Consider the following 21,053-nt stretch of genomic DNA (forward strand, 5'->3'; position numbering starts at 1 on the left):
CGATGCTTAAAACTGTATAGCAGCATCTATGTCTTTATGTTTATCACTATATTTAACACTATATGTAATTACATGTAATGTTTCTCCTATACACACAATAAGAGACTAGCAATAACACTAGTAATAAAATATAACAATTTACTATTATTACCTCCTCACCTCGGGAAACACTACTCAGCCAAATAAAAGTTAATTTTGAACCCAAGCACCAAAATGTCATGGAAGTCAATCTGATTCTTGGAGACAGCTACTTCATGGCTAATGGGTGGATAATGGACACATCACAGGTACTATGGACAAAGAGATGATTCACACCCCAGGCGGTATAAAGGAGGACAGCACCAGACTTGATCCCACCACCCAGAACAGCATGCAATTAAAGCTGTATGAGCTGTTTATTGAAGGGATTTTTCATAGAATACATTTGGCCCAGAGTTGGCTCTATGGAACCAAACTGATGGCAAGTGAAACTCAGCTAACTCCAGGGGAGCTACTGTAACACTCACTCCCGCTGAGAAACTCTTGGCTGTTAACTGAAGGGGCATTCCCCACAAGCTTGGAAGACCCTAGGAAACAGGCCAGAACCTGGAAGGACTGCCGCTAGAGACCACCCTAAGCATGGGAACCACAGGACTTTCGCTCTGGGCATTGATTGCTTTCCAGTAGCCAAGACTTATGCTCTGTGGAGCAGCTGCTATCCGAGAAAGCCTTGCTGTTCTTGTATATAGAAGCCTCAACCAAACCACTCTCTCTACCTAACTTAGCATCATCCCCTCCCACCCCCCCACCCCCCCCCACCCCCCCCCCCCCCCGCACTTCATGCACTAGTCACAGCCCATGGCCGGTGAGAGTCTTCCTTATTTGAGGTTGCCATTCTTTTGCTACCACGAAAGCCTGCCAATACCACCACTAGCTCCTTAGGATTCCTGTCGTGTGCAGATCTGGTGGTATTTGTGCATTTTTGCCTCATCCTTTGGTCCAAGTACCAAAGACATACTAGATACTCAGAAAGCAAAGCATCGATAGAAACTTTAATCGTCTGACATCTCTATCTAAAGGAGGGAATGATGTCAATTTCCCAGGGACTTATGCTTTGGGGTATTTTGCGTTGAATCCGTTCCTATGATTCTCTAGACACGGTTGCTAAGTTTGATTCTCAGTGTACTTGGCTTGTTTTTTCACTTTTCACTGTCCGATGATGTGGACTAGCAAAACTGCGGGATACTCCCCCATGTATGGGGTACTCCTCAGCGTAAGCTTCCCTTCTCTTTCCCTTGACTTGCATCTTCCTGTCTCTCCAGATCCTTCCAGACTACTGCATGGTGAGCCACTCCCACACCTTAAAAGCAGCCTGTGCCTCCCAGAATCATTATATTCAGGGACTTGTGTACAATACCACCACAGAGCAACTGTCACTTGCAGACAGTACAGACCCCTGTGCTGCAACCCCAGCGCACAGGATGTGCCCCTCATTTCTGCCGTAGCCTGGAGTCTGAGAACGGTGCAGGCTGTGTCTAAGAGGTGTGACTATAAACTAATGAGGCCGGCTTTGTGTAAACAAACGCAGCAGAAAGTCTGCAACCCAAGCCAATGTTAGTCTTGACCGGGGCCCTCCTGGGAGACGCCACGCTCACTCCAACAGCGCTCCCACTGCCTGAAACACTTTTGGGATTGTCTTCAGAGTCCGTGCATGAGAAAACCAGACTGGTTGATTAGTGACACCCGATTTTTGTTCCAAAAACGGCACTGCCCAACGTCATCACTCTCCCTGTACTACAGACTGGGTAACTCTCAAGAGACGAAGATTTGCTGCCATTAAGAATATGAGAAAATGAGTCCTAAGTGGACCTCCTGAGTGAATCACATATTTTTATCTGCCCCATTAAAAGAGGGGTATAAAACCTCACCCTGACTTACAAGTCTGTTCCCCAAAGCTTGCCTCCCACAGTGTGTCACCCTTCTGTCCTTTGCACATGCCACACTATCTTGCCACGGGGACCTTGTCCTGGATCTCAGCTTTAGTTGAGATGCTTGAAGACTTTGAATCTCAACCACTATATTTTCAACATCTTAACAACAGTTTAACATCTTAACATCTTAATCCTTAGGCAAGGATTTCACCAAAGGTGGGGTGACTTTGACCCTATTCTATGTCTCTGAATAATTACTCTCAGGTGGCCTCAGTGTCAGTTTCAATCACCTGCTCTTCAACAACAGCTTCTTTCTCTTAATTTTGAGATATTTGATTGACAGGGGAAATGTGATTATCTTCAAAGCATAAGGGTTTGATATTTGTATACACTGCAGAGTAATTACCATAATCAAATTCATTAGCACACTTGGCATGATTCATGTTGCACATAGATTCCCCAGAACTTGCTAAACTTCTAACTGGAAGTTTACACCCTTTGATATATGCCATCTCACCTCTCCAGCCTCCAGCGCCTGGCAAACAACCTTCCACTCCCTAAGTGTGTGAACTGGACATTTTAAGGTTCGCATCACATATATACACTTATGATCCTGTGGTTTCTACAGGCTCATCCACATTATTGCAAATGACAGGATTTCCTTCCTTTGGGAGTCTTTTGCTTTGAATTTTTAAATGCTCCCCACATTGAATAAGCTCTCCTTGTCAAAACCTAAAATATTACAGAGAGAGCTGAACAATGCCTTTGACGGCCTTTATCAATACCTTTTTGTGCTCCTATCTGTGGTCTAGCTTCTTATCCTTAATTCCTAAGATTCCCATTGTTATTGGTTCAGAAGGTCTTTATACATCTCCCCATTCAGCACACACTCACCACCACACCATGTAAGATAACCACTGGGGATGACGCTTTTAGATCAAATCCTTAGCACAGGCTAAAAAATAAGTTTCTGGACTCAAGGAGTTCTGGTTTCAAATTCCACATCTTGATACTTTGTAAGAAAAAAAAATCTTTAGCCTTTTCATGCCTTGGTTTCTTTATCTATAAGATGGACATAATCTTATGTTAGCTATTATCTATATCACTAGATAATATAGATATAGATATTAAATCACCCCCAAACTTAGCAAATGATGGCATTTATCTCAGTTCCTATGGATTAGAAATGTGGGACCGGAGTGGATGCTCAGGCTATCTATAAAATGGCTATCACCTCACTATTGAATTGAGTTATAGAATCTGCCCCATCACTCACTCAGAGCTACAGCTGGCAAGAGCTCTGCATCCCTGGCTACATGGGTCTCTCCGTGTGGCGAACCAATGACTTGGCAATTGGCTTTCCTAAGTGTTAAAGTTCTGAGAAGGTGAGAAAGATCAACCAAGGCAGAAAAAAAGTGTTCTTTGCCACCTAACCTTAGATGTGTCCAATGCTATCTAATGTGACTAATGTGACTAACACTATTGTGACCAACCCTACCACAACGATGTTGAATGCTGGAAAAGTCGAAGGTCCGTGGATCTTACTGGAAGGCTGACTTTTACACTCTTCATCTAGGGCAGTTATGACTGTAACAGAACAGTACCTGTCAAGTACTTTGTTCATGCTGCAAACACCCTCTCACTACCCCCACCCCCAAATGTCACTCAGTATCATTCTCAGAAAAAGAAAAAAAAAATCCAGGAGCTTCTGGCAAAGAATTTAAATGTTTACCATCTGCTACACAGTTTCTGTGTCAAGATAAACAGTACCAGCCCTGTGGATTGTATGTACTGACACCCCCAACACCACAGTTTTCAAAGTTTGTTGAACTCTGCTGCCAAACGTCATGTGCAACATAGATGTTAGTCACGCGTATAATATGCCCAGTCCAATGGTCAGTGGAATGAAATGGAGAACTCCCAAATAAGCTCACACTTTAGCCCACTGTTTGTTAACAAAGGAGTCAAGAATGTATCAACAAGGGAGGAAGTATAGGCTCTCTAGGCATGGTGTGGTGTTGGATATCCCCAAGCATGAGAAGGAATCAGACCCCTACCTTAACACCATACACAGATCAGCTCATAGTGTATTAAAGTCCTAAATATGTGACTAAACTATAAACTTACATATAAAGACAAGGGAGAAACTCCACGATCTTGGTCTAGACAATAATGTTTCATATTTGACCCCAAAAGCATGAGTAACAAAAGACAAAAATAGGTAAGGTGGTGGGGGGTGAGTTGCAGAAATAACATCAAACTAAATATCCATTGGACAGTAATGCCAACTTGGAGAAGAAACAAGCAGGGGGCAGAGGTATCTGTAAACACACGTGTAAGGAGAGGGTCCTATCTGTAAGCTCACATCTACTGAGAGGGTCAATGCCCAAAATATGGAAGGAATTCAAATTAAAGCATCAGTTAAGAAATGTGCAAGACTCCTGAGCAGACACCCTCAAAAGAAGGCGTACATTGGCCAACAGGAATGTGAGGACGTACTCAGTAGCACTAACCTTAGAGAAATTCAAGGAAAAACCACAGCAAGATGTAATTTTATACTTGTCAGAACTGCTCTTTTAAAAAAAGACAACAACAATAAAAAAAAAATAAGTGTTGGTGAGATGTGGAAAGGGGACCTCTTATGCTCTTGGTGGGGAATAGAACTTGGTATAAACAATGTGGGAAATATATGGCATTTCCTCTGACAACTAAAAATAGGTCTAAGGATGTGGCCCACTGGCAGGGCACATGCTTAGCATATGTGATGTCCTGGATTTCTTACTTGGCATTTAAAAAAAAAAAAAAAGGCACTAAAAATAGTATTATCCTATGATCCAACAATCCCACTTCTGGGTGTTTACCCAGAAGATTTGGACTGTTTGTCAAACAGACATCCACACTCCCTTATCCACTGCAGCCCTGTCCATGGCAGCCACGTAATGGAAATCCACCAGCAGCTAGACTGATGAGAGAAATGGGATCTGGACACACAATGAAGTATGGCTCCTTCTTGATGAGAGAGGGAATTCTGTTTTGTGATCCCAAGGATGCAATCGGAGAGCCTCATCCCAAGTGAAATATCCTAGGCAAGTGCCATATGACTTGATTTATACAGGGAACCCAAAACTGGATTCACAGCAACAGAAAAGAAAACAGGGGTCACAGGGGCTGGGGGGGCAGAGAAATACGGAGCGCTGATAGTTGGAGGATACAAAAATCTCATTTAAACAGAGGACTGTGTTTTCAATCTGTTTCCTGTATAGTTAATCATATTGTACACTTAAATATTTCTTTGAAAGTAAATTAAATATTATTATCACCAAAAGTAAAGCTCTCAAATGATGCATATGCATTAATTAACCAAATTTCACATTGTATTAATAAATCACTTCATACCCTGTTAACGCATACACTTATAAATTGTCAATTCACACTCTAAAATGAAATTTATTTTTAAAAATATATGTAGCCTAAATTGAAAAGCATTAGAAATATGAAACTTATGGCTTTCAAAGGCTTAGTATAAAACAAAGGACTAGGCTATGTCTAGTTTTACACTGGTTACACATTGAAATATTAACATTTTGGACCTGTTGAGTTGGCTACAATACATTTTTTTTTTCACCTAATTTCACCTGTTTTTAATGTTAGTGTGAGGAAATTCTATTAATGTGGCTTTAGACTGTATGTTGTGGATGGTGTGGAAAGGATCCTTGGTAGAAAGAATCATCAGACTCAAACTTGATCTAGATTCCTTAAGGAACTTGGCAAAAACATGTGGTGTGTTTGTTTTCCCCCTTTGAATTTAGGGAGCCCTGGGTGGGAGGGCCCATTAACACAGGATTCACCAGTCCTGACTTCTGTAACAGAGACTTTGCAGAGCCACACTCTGGACTGCAGCTGAGAGGGGCATGGCACGCCAGAGACCTTGCCCAGGTGTGTTAGGCCCGAGAACATCCAGTGGCAGTTAAAAGAAAACAGTCGCTAGATCTCCATAGCCTTTGCAGCTGGACTCTTGGACCGAAAAGAAGCCAAAATGGGCTCTGAGTTCTGGATCTCAACAAGACAAGCAGATCAGACCTGATTGTTGAGCCCCTTTACTGTAAGGGTGTCTTTAATTTCAAACCTCTAATCACTAAGATATATTGTCTTACTTTCTTTGGCATTACTACCTTAGGCCAAGTTAGCTGCAGAATTGCTCAAAGGTTATCATCTATGATCAACAAAGATAAATCTTATTAACTGGCCTTCTTGGTTGCCCAGAGGATGTTGGCTCTCAGTGCAAGGTTTATACTGAAGTGACTTCGTTTTCTTCCTAGAAATAACAGATAGAGTTCACTTTGACAACCTTTATGCATGTGTTATGTTTCAAAAAAGTATCTGGAAAAAACTTTTTTTTTTAAGCTCTGGAACAAGTGATTATTTTTTGATGGAAAAAATACAAAGCTATTTCATAACAACAAGCATTTGAATTTATTTTATGTGTGTCTCTAAAAATCAAATAGAAGTAATACTAATAAAAACCTGTGTGGAGATTATCGTTAACTTAGCATGGTTTGTGAGGTGGGCATCATTGTCAAACCAGTTTTACAGATAAGAACCTTGTGTTCAACATGGTGGAGGGACTGGCTAAAACTATATATGCCTTTTTTCTTTAAAGACTAAAAAGCATTTTAACTTTATAAACACTTCCAGGCATATACACAGAGACAAAACACTAAACTGTCTCAGAAAGACCATTTGTTTTACGTGCTTCTCTCCAGCACAGTAAGAAACCAAGAGAAGAATCCAGAAGCCAAGACATGTGTGAACCTTTTCTTCTATTGAGGGTTCAGCTGCCCAGCATCTGGTCACTCACTGGTTCCCAAATACAGCAATAAGCAAACAGCCAATCTCAGGCAGAAGGGACGGAATTTATTCAAGCTATGGCCACCTTGTAGGCAAAGAAGGTGACCTGTGGCTATCCAGGGTGGCTGAGGTCTGGGAATGCAATTAGAAGGTGTGGGACTGTATCTGCTGCAAAAAGAGGCAGTCAAATGTGGAATGAGGAACAGTAGTGATGTCAGGGCCTGAGCTCCTGTGGCTGGCTGTTCATCATGTCTTGTTTAAAAAGATACAGCATGTCTAGATGTCCGTCAACCGAAGAATGGATAAAGGAAACGTGGTGTGTTTACACAATGGAGTATTACTAGGCTGTTTTTTAAAAAGTGGCGTCATGAAATTTGCAGGCAAACAGATGGAACTAGGAGAAAATCATTCTGAGTGTGAGACAGGTGGATGTCTCTGGAACGGGAACATCGATTAAGGATACCACGTGATTTCTAGGATCATCACTTCCTGACAAGGAGTATCTCTCTCCACTCTTGGAAACAATGCTTTAAAAAGCATATTTCTGCTAAAGATAAGGATGTTCAAGGCTGCTTAGGGATGGATGTGGCCACCTTAGAAGGAAGTGAATTTGCAAGACAAAGAGGGTCCAGGGCTGGCAGAGCTGTAAGAAGACACACCTAAACTGAGCATAAGGTCCTTCTATCAGCGAGATGAAGTGCTTGTCTTAAGAGTCTTATTTATATCATCAATAAGAAAATGGAAAATTCTGTGCAGTGGTGGTGCATGCCTTTAATCCCAGAACTTGGAAGGCAACGGCAGGAGAACAGCCTGGGCTGCAGGGAAGAGCAAGAAAGAAGAAAATACCGGACAATAAAAAGTTGTGTTCAATTGCAAAATGGCATATCATCATTAAAGAGGAATGTATTCCTTTTGTTTTTTTTTTTTTTTTTTCAAGAAAATCAAATAAATTATTCCCTCAAATCTTCTATGAGAAATTAAAATTAGGAGCAGAGCTGGGGAGACGACTCAGCGGTTCAGAGTGAGTATTGCTCCTTCGGGGGACCTATGCTGAGTTCCCAGCACTGACACCTCAACATCTCGTGGCTCATAGAACCCTGTAACTCCAACTTCAAGGCATCCTGAATCTACAGGCACATACCCACACAAAGACACATAATAAAACATTCAAATATTCAAATTAACTTGCCTGTTGCCGTCATTCATACTTTCGAAGTTTGTGTAATTGTCTACCAGGCCTCGATTCCCAAGTTGTGAGTTAAGAGTAAAATGATGAAATCGTAAGGATTTGCAATTGCTAAGCCGGATTCCAGCACTTGACAGAGTCCATTCAGCCTCCCATCACTATTTATCTCAGGATTTAAACAGTAACCCTAATTGTATTCTTTGAACACCAAGTTCCTGCCCCACCTCCCTACCCCCACCCCACCCCCATCTCATAGTTAATTAGCTGGGTAGGTCTTATAACAAATTCCCACTCTGAAGCACTGGGTGGTAGAAATACTGTTGATAATTAAACACCACAATAGCAGGGAGCCTGTTTCAGGAGCCATGAAGTGGTCTTACCCCAGCCGGACGGCTTGCCACACACCCACAGACCCTCTATTGTGCTGGCTATGGCTGTGCTCGGAGAGACAGTCCCTGGGTTGGAGAAGGGGATCGACTGACAGGAGACAGAAGAGGCTAAAGCTTGCAGAGATCAGTAGTGCGCCAGGCTGGCAAAGAAAACAGACAGATGTGTAGAAGCAAAAGAGGAAGAGAGAGACCCAAGATAGAGAGAAATGGATGAGGAGGAAGAATCCTCCAGAAAACGGGCCTCCCGACCCTCTCCACTCACGCCCTACCAGCCAGCCAAAGTGAGTGTGCCAATTACAAGCTGAAAAGTGACTGGGAAACTGCAATATATCAATAATACGCTGATTCATATTCCATGTGATTTAGTGAGAATTCTCTGAGTTCTTGGTGGCGGTTAAGAAGGCTGCGATTAACTAATCCTGCTTTCCTGGATTTTGACTTCTTTCAGTCTTTAAAATAGGGAGAGTGAAAAAGGTTCTCGTTCTCAAGGCAAATCATATCATAAATAAATAAATAAAAACAAGCAAATAGGTTTCAAAACAATCTCTAGGGTGTCAAAACCTACCCTATCACATTTCTGCTCTTGATAAAAATTACCCAGCCTGATATAATTATCATATTCACTTGCTTTTGCCTAAAGTAAATTAACCCAGTTAGCTTGATTATCTCATCTGAACAGATGCTGCTATTGGCAGTTAAATGGGTCATTAATAATAGGCAGAAACATGACTGCTTTATAAGTCAGCTGGTTTGGTAGAAAAAAAAAAAAACTTTCAAAAGAGTGTTTTATTAAGCTATTAAAAAATCCATAGGAAAAAAAACATAAAGATTTGCCTGGTGAGACGGTTAGAGAACAGAGGCTCAGCCTCGTGCCTTTGAGATTTGTCCACATAATTACCTGTAACAACGGAGGTCAGTGAGCACAGTCTTGGTGACACCTGGGATTCAGCCTGGGGAGGGGGAATTTCAAAATACTTTCTCTTTTTCAAATAAAACAAATCTCCGATTTTCAGCCCCCCCCACCCCAATTCTTCTCCATAATAAACACAACTCTCATTTCTAAACAGTTTGTTTCCACTCAATTCTGCACATAGAAACCAATGTTCTAGAAAAACACAGACACTGGAATACTGTGGTTCTAGAGATGCCCACCAATTCCTACCCTAGCCGCTATCACCACAGAGCCATCCCATTTTGCAGGACACTGTGCTGTAGCCCCTCATGGACTGTGCACTTGGCTGTGAAGGCTTAAAGTGCTTTCTTGATAGATTCTGAAAGGGCAAAACTGCCTCGTGTGAGGAAGAGGACCGAAGGAGCAGAGGGTGCCTGGCTAAATGTTACGCCAGGGAATGCAGAAAAAAATGTCAGGATGGGGGTGCAGGGAGGGAGAGCCATGCATAGACCTCAAGAGAAGCTGTCCATCTGAAATGCCACCTGGGATTCCCACCCGTAATAACAGTTGTGGATATAAAAATTAATAGGGGGGATTTCATAGTATTAGAAAAATTTATTTTTATAAATCATGTGCCTATCACCCGAGTGTTGACGCATGCATGCAATTCAAACATCAGGCTTACAATAAAAGACCCACTGAATAACTTAACAAGGACAATTCCCCCATTTTCTCTGTAATTTGGAGTGGAAGAAGGAGGGGGCGGCGGGAGAGAGGGTGCAGTTACTGGGTCAATTAATCAACTTGAAAACTCTGACACAAACCCTGACGCCTAACCATGTCTAAAAATACACAAATGTATACGAATTTGTTTTAAACTGTCAATGCCTATATTTAGGGCCTTCCCAGCAAGCCTATAATGAGACTGTGTTTGAGGACTTCAGTCATAGCAGGCTCTACCATTAATCTGAAGTTAGTTAAATTAACAGCATTTAGCACTGGCCTGTCAGTCCTAACTGCTCCAGGAAATTGCACCTTGAGGCTACTAATATTGCCAATTTTTCCACTGGAGTGTGTGCTCGTGTGTGTGTGTGTGTGTGTGTGTGTGTGTGTGTGTGTGTGTGTGTGTGCATTCCCCCCCCCCCAGCCACCCCCAGTACACTCCTATTCATACAGCACCATAGCCTCTCTACATCCCGGCACTTACATTACCATTTATTCTGGCCCCCTTTAGCCTTCCCGGGGGGATTCTGCACAGTGTAGCTGCTCAGTCAAAGAGTTTTTTTTGGCTTTATATTTATTTGTTTATTTTTCTGTCATGGCTCATGACTGAGGCTTTAAAAAAGGGAGCGTGACAGTATTTCGAGTACATGATTGACTGCTACGACAACATTCATTAACCATGCCAAGCCTGCAGCAGAACACAGTCCCGGGTGTTCTGAGCAGTGACTCTAAGAAGAAAGAAGAAAAGAAAAAGAGGGGGAAAAAAAAAGACTCGGCTAATTTTTCATTGACCTCATCTGTAAATAAATTTAGACTGATGGTTCTCAGGGGCAATAATAAATTAGTATTCATTTCCTGTAATTAACGCAGACATGCTTATGAACACAGAGTATCTGAATATACAACCACCTAATTTCCATTTCAAAATACGCCTAACACATTTTCACTTGAGTTATCTTCGTAATATTTCCCCATTAATTATAAAGAATGAAATGGGTGGGTTTTGCTTCCCACTCATCAGAAAGAAATATTGTTTTGGTCACAGGGAGTGTCAGACACATTCTCACAGGGAGTGTCAGACACATTCCAGTAACACATCTGCAGACCTTGCCTCTGACTTACGTCTCTGTTCCTGTGGTCTTCCACCACCATTCCAGAATGAAACTGTCTCCTGTCTTGCCACTGGTTGGGAGGGGCTCCTTAGAAGTGACAGGTGACCACCTAAGCAGATACTCCCATGCAGACCACAGGAAAGAGCCTCAAAGGCAAGCACAAGAATGGACAACTTTTACCACGGGTATACATCTGACCACATAGGGCAGACTGAGTAAACAGTATGATGTAAGCCAATTGAGGCTTGGGATGCATCAGTAAGATCCAAATACAAACCTCTAGTAAGCCTTGCCCTCAGGGACATGGATATTTCTGGAGAAGGTGCATTCCTGTGACCAGACCACAATCAAAGATCAATGTAGGTAAGATTCAGCCATCAGAGTCGACTAGTTCAGATGTGGCACCAGTCTGAGACACTTTATTAGCAGTGTACAAATTGGTTAATACTAATAGAATTCTAAGGTGCGCATGCAAAGTTTTCTCTATGCTAAGAAAAATGGGATAAGGGCAGAAATTTTGAGCTGGATTCCACCAAACGTTCCTTTAGAAAATCAAATCTGTGTTAGCATTGAAAGTGTGAGGGTCTCCTCAGAGAATGGCGCTCCTTGATATTTTTATCACAGAAAGTCCACAGAGCAGAGGTAGGATTCAGAGTCTAGTACTGCTTCTCTTAGACCTTTTGATGTGGAAGCCATGTTATTTGAATTTGTTATTCTTTGTATCTTGTGTCCCATTTTTAGACAAAAATTGGCCAAGATGTTTTGACGTTTTAAGTTGATTGAGACTTTTATACCTGGCTGGTCTGAATACTATCTAACAAGTTTGATTATACAGGAGAAGACTGTAAACTCTGATTTAGTTGTCTACTTTAAATTGTAACTTCATGTGCATTTTCAAATTCTTAACATAGATATTCATGTGTTATGCTATAATTGGTAATAAATTGGGAAAATCAAAATTAAAGATATTATAACTCATAAAAAAAGAAAAGAAAAAAAATTAACTCTGGTAGAATGTAATCTGACCGGAGAATTTGTCCCACAGCCTTCTTGGCCTTGTCTCAGGTGTCTGTCCCTCCAAATGTCACCAATACAATTGTGGCTAAGTATGCAAAAGGAGCTCAGTGGGAAGCCTGGGACAAGTTGACCACGGAGCAATGGGAATGTCTTAATTTGATGAATTTGCCACTAGATAGCGAATGTCATATTAGGCTTTGTCATAGTAAGATTGTTGATAAGAAACACAGATCTCAAGAGTTTTTCAAACGAGAAGAGACCCAGCCTAAGCCATTGCACTTCCCAAGGACAGCTGTCATCCTGACTCTTTTTCTCCCAGTTGTCAGCCTGGAAAGCAGAGCAATGCATCTCAACACACTGGTCCAGGAGGCCCAGGACAGGGTGAGTGAGCTGTCTGCTCAGGTGGAGAATGAAGGCTTCACCCTGGACAACACAGAGAAGGAGAAGCAGCTGAAGGCCTGGGAGTGGAGGTACCGGCTCTACAGACGCATGAAAACCGGCTTCGAACATGCACGTGAGTATGTGCAAGAGGCTGAGCTTTGGTTTGAGACAGCCAGGTCTTTTACTGATTTCATTTTTCAACTCTCCAGCTGTAGATGACTGTTGTCAGCCTGTTTGGGGCCAGAGCTCTGGGAGGTTGTAAATGGGTCTTTTGTCTTGCTTGATTTTCTGGCTCCTGATTGGCTCTCTGGCCACAGCCTTGAGCTCTGGGTGCTTTCTGGCCTCCCTCTACCACATCCCTACCGACCCGTGTAGCACTTCCCAGAGCTATGCCCTAATGCCTAAAGACCCCATGGTCTGATGGCCGAAGTGGCTGTATTTTTGGATGTGGAGTTGGAAAAATATTTATTTGCCTGTTTGTTCAGCTTCTGCTTCAAGCTCAAGTTTAAGGTGTTTTCCATTCTCTACTGTATGGTTTGTTTGTTTTTTTTAACTAGAGAACCATAAACTGAACTTAACACAACAGAGAAAGATAGGTCAACTGGCCCATGAATTCTGCTTTTATCAACATTTCCATTTTTGGTACCAGTTCCCTTTGCTTGGGTAAGACAGTCCAGGATAACACTTACTGGCAGTAATGCAGGATGTTGCTGTGTGAAGCCCCTGATGCAAGAACATATCCAGCTCAGGTGTTTCAGACACGCTAAACTTGGATTCTATAATATTTTTACCTTATCCCAGAAGACTTCATTAAAACTAAGATGTACAACTCAAACGCTTGCAAAGCACTGAGATCTCATTCTAAAAGATTTTGTTTAAGCAACTAAAAGAATTGTAGTTTAACTTCCAAATATAAAGAGAAAAGTCAGTCCCACCCTTTGAAAGCCTCAGCCTCAAAAAAATCCGAGCAAATGAGCTGACTCTGAGAGAGAGAGAGAGAGAGAGAGAGAGAGAGAGAGAGAGAGAGAGAGAGAGAAAGAGAGAGAGTGAGTGAGTTAAGTGCCAAGTGCCAAGTGCAGGAGCTGCAGAAATGGCTCCCTAAGGACCCAGATTTGAATCCCCAGCACTCAGGTAAAAATCCAGGCATGGCCACACCACCATAGCTCCAGTACTATGGCAGAACGGAGGACAAGAGGATTGCCTGGCTTTTAGACTGCCAGTCTAGCTCTGGGTTCAATGAGAGATCCTGTCTCGAGGGAATAGAGAGTAACTGAGCTTCCACTATCCTTTAAGGAGGCAGAAATATGTTTAGGAAGAGTTTGAGAAGCTAACACAATTTTCCCCCTTTGTGCCAGGAGCCCCAGAGGTGCCAGCCAATGCCTGCCTCATGGTAACCAGCAACACATCCCTCACAGTCAGCTTTCAGGAGCCCCTCAGTGTCAACGCAGCCGTAGTGACCAGGTACAAAGGTACTGTACTGAGCTCTCCATCTTCTCCAGGCTACTTTCAGGAAAGGTATCTGGGGGTGTGGGGATGGATTGCACATGTTGTGTGTTCGTTTTTTTGCACTGGTGGGCTTGTTTTTATCCCCTCTACTTTTGATGTCAAAAATATAGCCACGCACCCGGAAGATTCAGGAGAGTGACTGAGGATAAGTCACAGGGATACTGAACAGGGCAAGGCTGCCGTTCCCTCGGTGAATGTCTTGTTCATGTCTTCAGCAGATCCTTTCGACAGAACATCAGGAAGTGGGTGATAAGGATCATAGTGGAAAAAGAGAGCTCATCTGAGGAGCAGAAAGGCTGAAGTGTGGGGTACCAATAGGGGGAGCAGTAAGCATGGAAACTGACCACTATATCCCCAGTGACAGTCACTGGGATCAAAAAAGAAGATAGGATGTTGGCATGGTCAGTAAAGTCCAAGATACTTGGTTTTGAAGGACAGATGGGAGCTGGAGGGAGGTATTGGGGCCAACGTAAATTCTACATGGAGAGAACAGAGAATACAGCTACCAATGCAAAAGAGTACTGTAACAATTAGAGGAGGAGAAACACACAGAAGGTATGGGAAATAATACCCTGACTCCTCTGGAGCAGTAGAGAGGTAAAAGGATTGAAATAGAAGCCAAGGAGTTAAGTAGGACTGCATATGGTGAGCTGTGGAGCACCATTGGAGAAGAAGACAGGGACCAGATCACAAGTAGTTGTCGGGAGTGTTGTTAGTGCGTATGATGAACTGGGGGAGACTGACGAGGATTTAGAATCTAATCAAGAAATCAATGAGAGAACTGTTCAGAAGCAAGGTGAGGCAGCCCGAGCCAGCTACAGCAGCAACACTGGTGAAGTAGGGGAAGGGGCCATAGGAGGAAGACATGGCGGGGCATCACGAAGCCAGCCAGCCCCACACCCAGCACCTACTATGTGTTAAGCACAGATGAGCCTGTATGTCACTGCTTGGTTCTTACAGCTATGTCATGAAGCAGCACTGTTTGTCCTCACTCTACATACACCCAGGATGACAAATTACAGAGTTTGCCTAGGGGCTCACAAAAGAACCAGAGTTGCTGCATTCTGAGCACACTCAAATGTGGGAAAGGAAAGGTCGTCTGTTGATTTTCTAATCTACATGAGCATGCAGAAAGGCCCGGTGAAGCTCTCTATACATGCTCTGGGGTGCTGGTACATGGGAAACTGTGTATTCAAGTCCCAACCATTCTCTCTACCCGTGAAACTATCTACCTGGAGCACACGCCTTCTTTTCTTCTTCCCAGGGTTTCTTCTCAAGAGTACACCGAATATCTCTACAGTGCATGATAGCTTTCTGGGTGCTTGGAACTACCCAGGTTAAGTTCACTCTATTTGTAATAGCTAAGCTAAGAGATTGCAAACGGGTTGACTTGGTTATCATTGGATTTTCTGTGTCAAAGTGAAGGCAACTTAGACCACTGTGCATAGAAGAAACTCATACACTGCAACTGTGCATAGAAGAAACTCAAGAAGCTCGTAGACGCTTGACTTGTGCATAGAAGAAGCCTGAGACTAATCCTTTGAACCAGCTCAGTATTTCCTTGTCATTGTCTCATTGGCCAGGACTGACCTTCAGAGTTGGGGTTGGCAACCAAGGTTAAGCATGGACAGCCCCTCCTTTTTTTTCTCTCCCTCTCGCCAGCTCAGGATTTTGATGAATGTTTCATCAATGCTGCCCAACTTGACATTTTCTTCTTCTGTGTGATTAGTGAGCTATCAGGAGCTAATTTACCCAGCTCTTTCATACTTAACCAAAACCCCAGCAAATTCTACCAGCGTTCACGTTTTTAACTCTTCTCTTGGGAGGCGTTTGGGTGAGGTGGGAAATGAAAGGTCGCAACAGAGCTCTGTGAGTAACTGGAGAGGATTAATTAAGCATTATAAATAGAATTGTCTGCTGTGTTGTGAAGCTGGCTTCCTTGAGCTAATTTCTAAGGACATAAATGGAGCCCTTAACCCGATCGCTCTGAAGGTTATTTAAAGCAGCTGGCAGCCCACTGTGTCCACAGAGACAGATGGGCAGTTTTTAATTCAGGGGTTGAAGTAATTATTTAATTGTGAAAATATTAGGAAAATTACCCTGAAACAAAGACAATTATTTTGTTTGCTTTGAAAAAAAAGAAAAAGAAAAAAAGAAGGCGGAACAATTGAGAAATCCACAGAATGCAAGGACAATTATCTAATTGCTTCTAGGGAAGGCTTAACCCTGCAGTATTTGGGGTTTGGCAAAGAAAGGCCTCACTCACCCTATGCTCCAGAATTTCTGGGCTCAGCAAAACCTCAGGCATATCGCAACAACTAAATGTTTTCTCCCTTCATGCTTCAGCCAATGTATATTGGGGCAGGGGTGGGATGAGGGTGAGGATCTGGCTCTTTCTATTGCCCATCTGTTTACATTCATCAGCATGGTTTTGAGGAATCTGTGTATATACAGAAGTCTTTTGTAGAGCATCTCTTTGGGAGCCTTCTTAAGACTCCAGAGTCTTGCACCAGGCCAATTGCCATCTCCTTGTGGGAGATTAAAGGTGTCCATTACAGCTTAAAAGCCAGGAAAATGGTTCTCAGTGAAAACCACTGGGTTCTCCTGTCTGCATTTTTACCAACTGTAGTAGGATGGGGCAGTTTCGAGGTGCTTCCTCCTTGGATGCAGGGTCTTTTCATCCTTCTGCCTCATCTCACCAATCTCCATGGTTTACAAAGAACAGCTAGAGTTGTCACAGATGCTCTAGGGTTTTGGACCATTGCCAGAGCCTTTTCCTCCTCATATCCTTGGGTAACTGGCCTGATCACCTCATTTGGAGATTACATGGGTTTTTTGGGGGGTTTTTGGTTATTGTTTTTTGTTTTCTTGCAGGCCAAAATGGAATGCATTTTCTAAGTGATTTTGTTGCTCCTTGCAGGGCTAGGATGAGGGAATTAGAATCTGGATGGGCAAGAGACAGTATCCTGTAACAGGTGCAGTTTCCACAGCCAGGAGATAAAATCTGTCTCTCTGTCTCTATCTCTCCCTGTCTCTTTCACAGTCTCTGTCTCTCTCTCTCTCTCTTGCTGCCTCTGTCTTTCTCTGTCTCTTTCCCTGACTCTGTCTCTTCTCCTGTTTCTGTCTCTGTATCTCACCCTGTTTCTGTCTTTTTCTCTTCCTGTCTCTGTATCTCTCTCTCTCTCTCTCTCTCTCTCTCTCTCTCTCTCTCTCTCTCTCTCTGGGCCTGCAGTAGTGACACTTTGTGGCTTGCTAATTACAAGATGGTTCAATGGCTAATACAATCTGCTAGTGCTACCATACTTCTAGATATGCCTTCCCTGCCTCTCTTCCCACCTTGTTCCCTGAGAAATTCGAAGCCACAACCCTAGGCTGTCACACTCCTGTAATCCCAGCACCCAGGAGATAAAGGAAAGAGCATCTATACCACCCGGGGCTACACAGTGAGTTCCAAGCCAGCCTGGGATATACAATAAGATCTTGTCAAAAAAAAAACAAAAAACAAAAAAACAAAAACAAACAAACAAACAAACAAAAAAAAAAAAAAAAAAAAAAAAAAAAAAAAAAAAAAAAAAAACGAGGAGAGTGGATACATCTCAATGGGAAGCTGCTTGCCTGGGATACATAAGGCTCTAAGTTCAGTATTTAGCACAGAGAAAAACGTCCTAATGTCTGGTTCTCTCATTGAGTTGCCTGACTGCTCTTTATTTGCTCATATTGCCTTGAAAAGCAAGCATTTCTCCTCACAGAAATTGCAGCACCTTCTAGGAGCTTGTAGCATATCTGCTGGTACCTCTACCAACCACCACCTCCAGGTTCTTTCTCAGGAGGAAAAAAAGTCAAAAAGAAAAGAAAGAAAGAAAGAAAGAAAGAAAGAAAGAAAGAAAGAAAGAAAGAAAAATGTTCCGCGCCCCTTCCGAGTCCCCTCTCCCGCAAGAGAGACACGGGAGGCAGTGTTCGGGTAGTTACTACAGCGAGGCTTTATTCTTGTATCAGCTGAAGCGGAAGACCTCAAGCCCGGAAAAGGCACTGCTTATATGCACCCTAGAGTGGCGTGTTCACTTCTGATTGGCTGTTCACTCATCACCCCATATTACGCCCCGCGATGGGCAGTGGCTTGGCGCGCTTTCGCCTCTTGCACCTGCGCAGTTTAGTTGTTTACTTGTGGGAGCACCGGATGCCCGCACCATCTTGTAATGGCGAATGTTGTCACCGCTCGCCGTGGCTCCCTACAAAGAAAGAAAAGAAAAAAAGTCTGGGTGCAGATCTGCTTCCAGGAGGGAGTAGTCCACCATATGCTCACGAAACCCTTCAGATGATAGTGTTACCATGAGGAGAACTCACGCTCACATCATTTTCCTCCAAGACTAGAGGAGCCAACCTCATGTGCCGCACGTGCCCATTGTTTGGTGTCGCCATTCCTCTCACTAGCATTACCCTTTCCCCTCTTGTACCTTGTAGTTTCAAGGGCATTTATCTAACAAGAAATGTGAACAATTGCATTAAAGAATATAATGATTTTCTGTTTAATTGAAGAACTAATCTCAGCATAAGCAAAGGCTGATATCTTGGTTACTAGAGTAGAGAGCCCTGCTAGAATGTCTTGAAGAAAACAATACCTAGCCCAGTTTGATTTCAGAGAGGGGGAGATGACCGATGGAAGCAGTAAAAAGGACAGGAAATGTTATACCCAGGAGATCCATACCTCAAGGGATCGGCTTGCTTGCTTCCTTCCTTCCTTCCTTTTTATTTAAGTACACAAGTAAAAAGGTGAGTTGAGAGGGTTGAAGAGATGGCTCGGCGATCAAGAGCATTGACTACTCTTACAGAGATCCTGAGTTCAATTCCCAGCACCCACATGATGTCTCACAACCATCCATCTGTAATGGGATCCATTGCCCTCTTCTGGTGTATCTGAAGACAGAGACGGTGTACTCATTAATACATAAACTAAATAAATAAATCTTTTTTAAGTGAGTTGAGGGATTAAATATATGATGGGGAACTTACAGACTCCAGTAAATGAGAGGATGGAGAGACTGGGAACCCACTGTGTGTCTGAGCTGTGAAGGTCTCTGGGTCTTCATCGTCTTGTTTTCCTTCACACATTGCTGTGGTGTCAGGACCCAGGCAACTTACTCACCAACAATCTTATAAATTTCCTTCAAGTCTTTTCCCAGTAATCTGTATGTAAAGAGTTGCTTTTCTTTTGAGTATTTTCATCGGGTTTTTTTTTTTTCCTAAATTACCCTTCAAATAATACAGTGCTATATAAAAGAAAGAGTCCTTCACCCTTCCTGGAGTGCCATATCCCTACCACAAAATTCAAGTCTGTGACTTTGATGTAGATCTCTACAGATTCTTTCCTGATGCACATAAGCATGCTATCCTGTGCTGCATAAAGGATGATGGTGCTTCAGCCAGCAGCAGACTGCCTGGACCATTAAGGTCCTACATGACTATATCATCCAGAGAGGTAGCTGTTCATACAAAGGGGAATTTCCTCAATAACACCCTCTCAAAATGTATCCCCAAGGGTAAGTGACAAATGACTATATATCCAAAGGTTTATAGCATCATATGATCTAGAATAAATATTGCTGTACTATGTTAGTCAACTTTTTTATAACTGTGACAAAATGCTTGAGGGAATCAAATTAAAAGGAGGAGATGTTTATCTGGGCTTTCCATTCCAAAGATTTCAGTCCACAGTCATTCCGCTCTATTACCTGCTCACCTAACAGAGACCAGGAAGCAAAAGAAAACAGAAAGGGAAAGGCAAAGTTCTCAAGACCATGCCCCGTCCCCATGGACTCAGCGGTTTCTTACTGGTCTTGCCACTTAAAGGTTCTCTTGCCTCCTAAAGTTTCTGTCAGCTCATACATTTCCCTCACCTCCCAAAGGTTCTCATCTTTTGAAGGTGCAACTTTCTGCTAACACCACAGGCTGGTGATCATTCATTTAGAGTGGGAACCATGGGGGATATTTAAGATCTAAACCACAACACACCACTTGCCTGACCCTACAACAAGACTATCATTTTTCAACTTAGTGATAATTTTTCAGTTCACATTATACTATATTTATTTCTAGGTTGATGCATTTGGATAGTCTTCTTTCTGTTTAACAGTTGTATAATATTTTCAGGCCACAGACAAGAGTGTATATTTTCTCCTACTGATAGATATAGGTTATTAGTTGTTGATTTTTAACATCGATTTATTTGTGTGTGTGTGTGTGTGTGTGTGTGTGTGTGTGTGTGCATGTGCACGTACACATGCATATGCATAAACATGCTACTACATGTGCATGTAGAGGCCAGGTGATAACTTTCAGGGGTCCATTCTCTCTTTACACCATGTAGGTGCCTAGGGTCAAATCAGGTCATGAGGCTTGGTGAAAAGAGCCTTTACCTGCTGATTCAGTCCTGTTGCTTGCTTGTTTGTTCGTTTTAACTTTTTTCTAGTATAGCAAGTTACAATCTTGGCATTCATATATGCCCCTGTCTTACCTATCCAGGGTTTTTCTTCTAGAATGGTTAACCAGAAGGAGGCTCTATGTATTCATACACACTAGCATTGCTTTGTCTTTAATACCATTAAGAAAATTTATAGCATATTTTAATATATTAGGGAAAATCTTGTCTCCTGGTAATCTATTTCAAAATGTCTTTGATGTTACACACATTTTCTCTTCCAATGAATTAACTTGTCAAATTCAGCTTTTAAAATCTTCCTGGGCTTACACTGTCCTCCTAATAGGAAGAGACTTCTTATCTATGAGCACATTTGTCTGATTAGGCTGGGTTTGTATGTGTGTAGGGCAGTATATCCATTTTTTTATGTGGGTCTTCTATATATCCTGTAGGATTTTGTACCCCATGTATTTCACAGTATTTGTGACTTTTATGAGTGAACTTTATTTTCGAGATTTTTTTTCTCTAAGTGGTTGTCAGTAGAATAATGCTAATGTTTAAAGTTTTACTTGGCAACTTTACTAAAGTATCTATTAGCTTTTTCTTTTGCACTACATTGTCTGACATCACCTAAGACTTTTACCTATCAAATCTTCAAGACTCACAGTTTTGTC

At 42.4% G+C, this 21,053-nt stretch overlaps 1 protein-coding gene across 3 annotated transcripts in view; it reads left to right on the forward strand.

Annotated features, from left to right (window-relative positions):
* Window positions 1-21,053, forward strand: part of Ankfn1 (ankyrin repeat and fibronectin type III domain containing 1) — a 384,869-nt gene that overhangs the window by 254,024 nt on the left and 109,792 nt on the right. For all 3 annotated transcript variants that reach the window (XM_076936037.1, XM_034506546.2, XM_076936038.1), the window contains exons 6-7: window positions 12,397-12,591; window positions 13,814-13,927. In XM_076936037.1, the coding sequence (XP_076792152.1) occupies window positions 12,397-12,591; window positions 13,814-13,927 (309 nt within the window). The remainder of the gene's footprint in view (window positions 1-12,396; window positions 12,592-13,813; window positions 13,928-21,053) is intronic.

The sequence above is a fragment of the Arvicanthis niloticus genome, chromosome 6 (assembly GCF_011762505.2).
Source record: "Arvicanthis niloticus isolate mArvNil1 chromosome 6, mArvNil1.pat.X, whole genome shotgun sequence".
NCBI lineage: Eukaryota > Metazoa > Chordata > Mammalia > Rodentia > Muridae > Arvicanthis > Arvicanthis niloticus.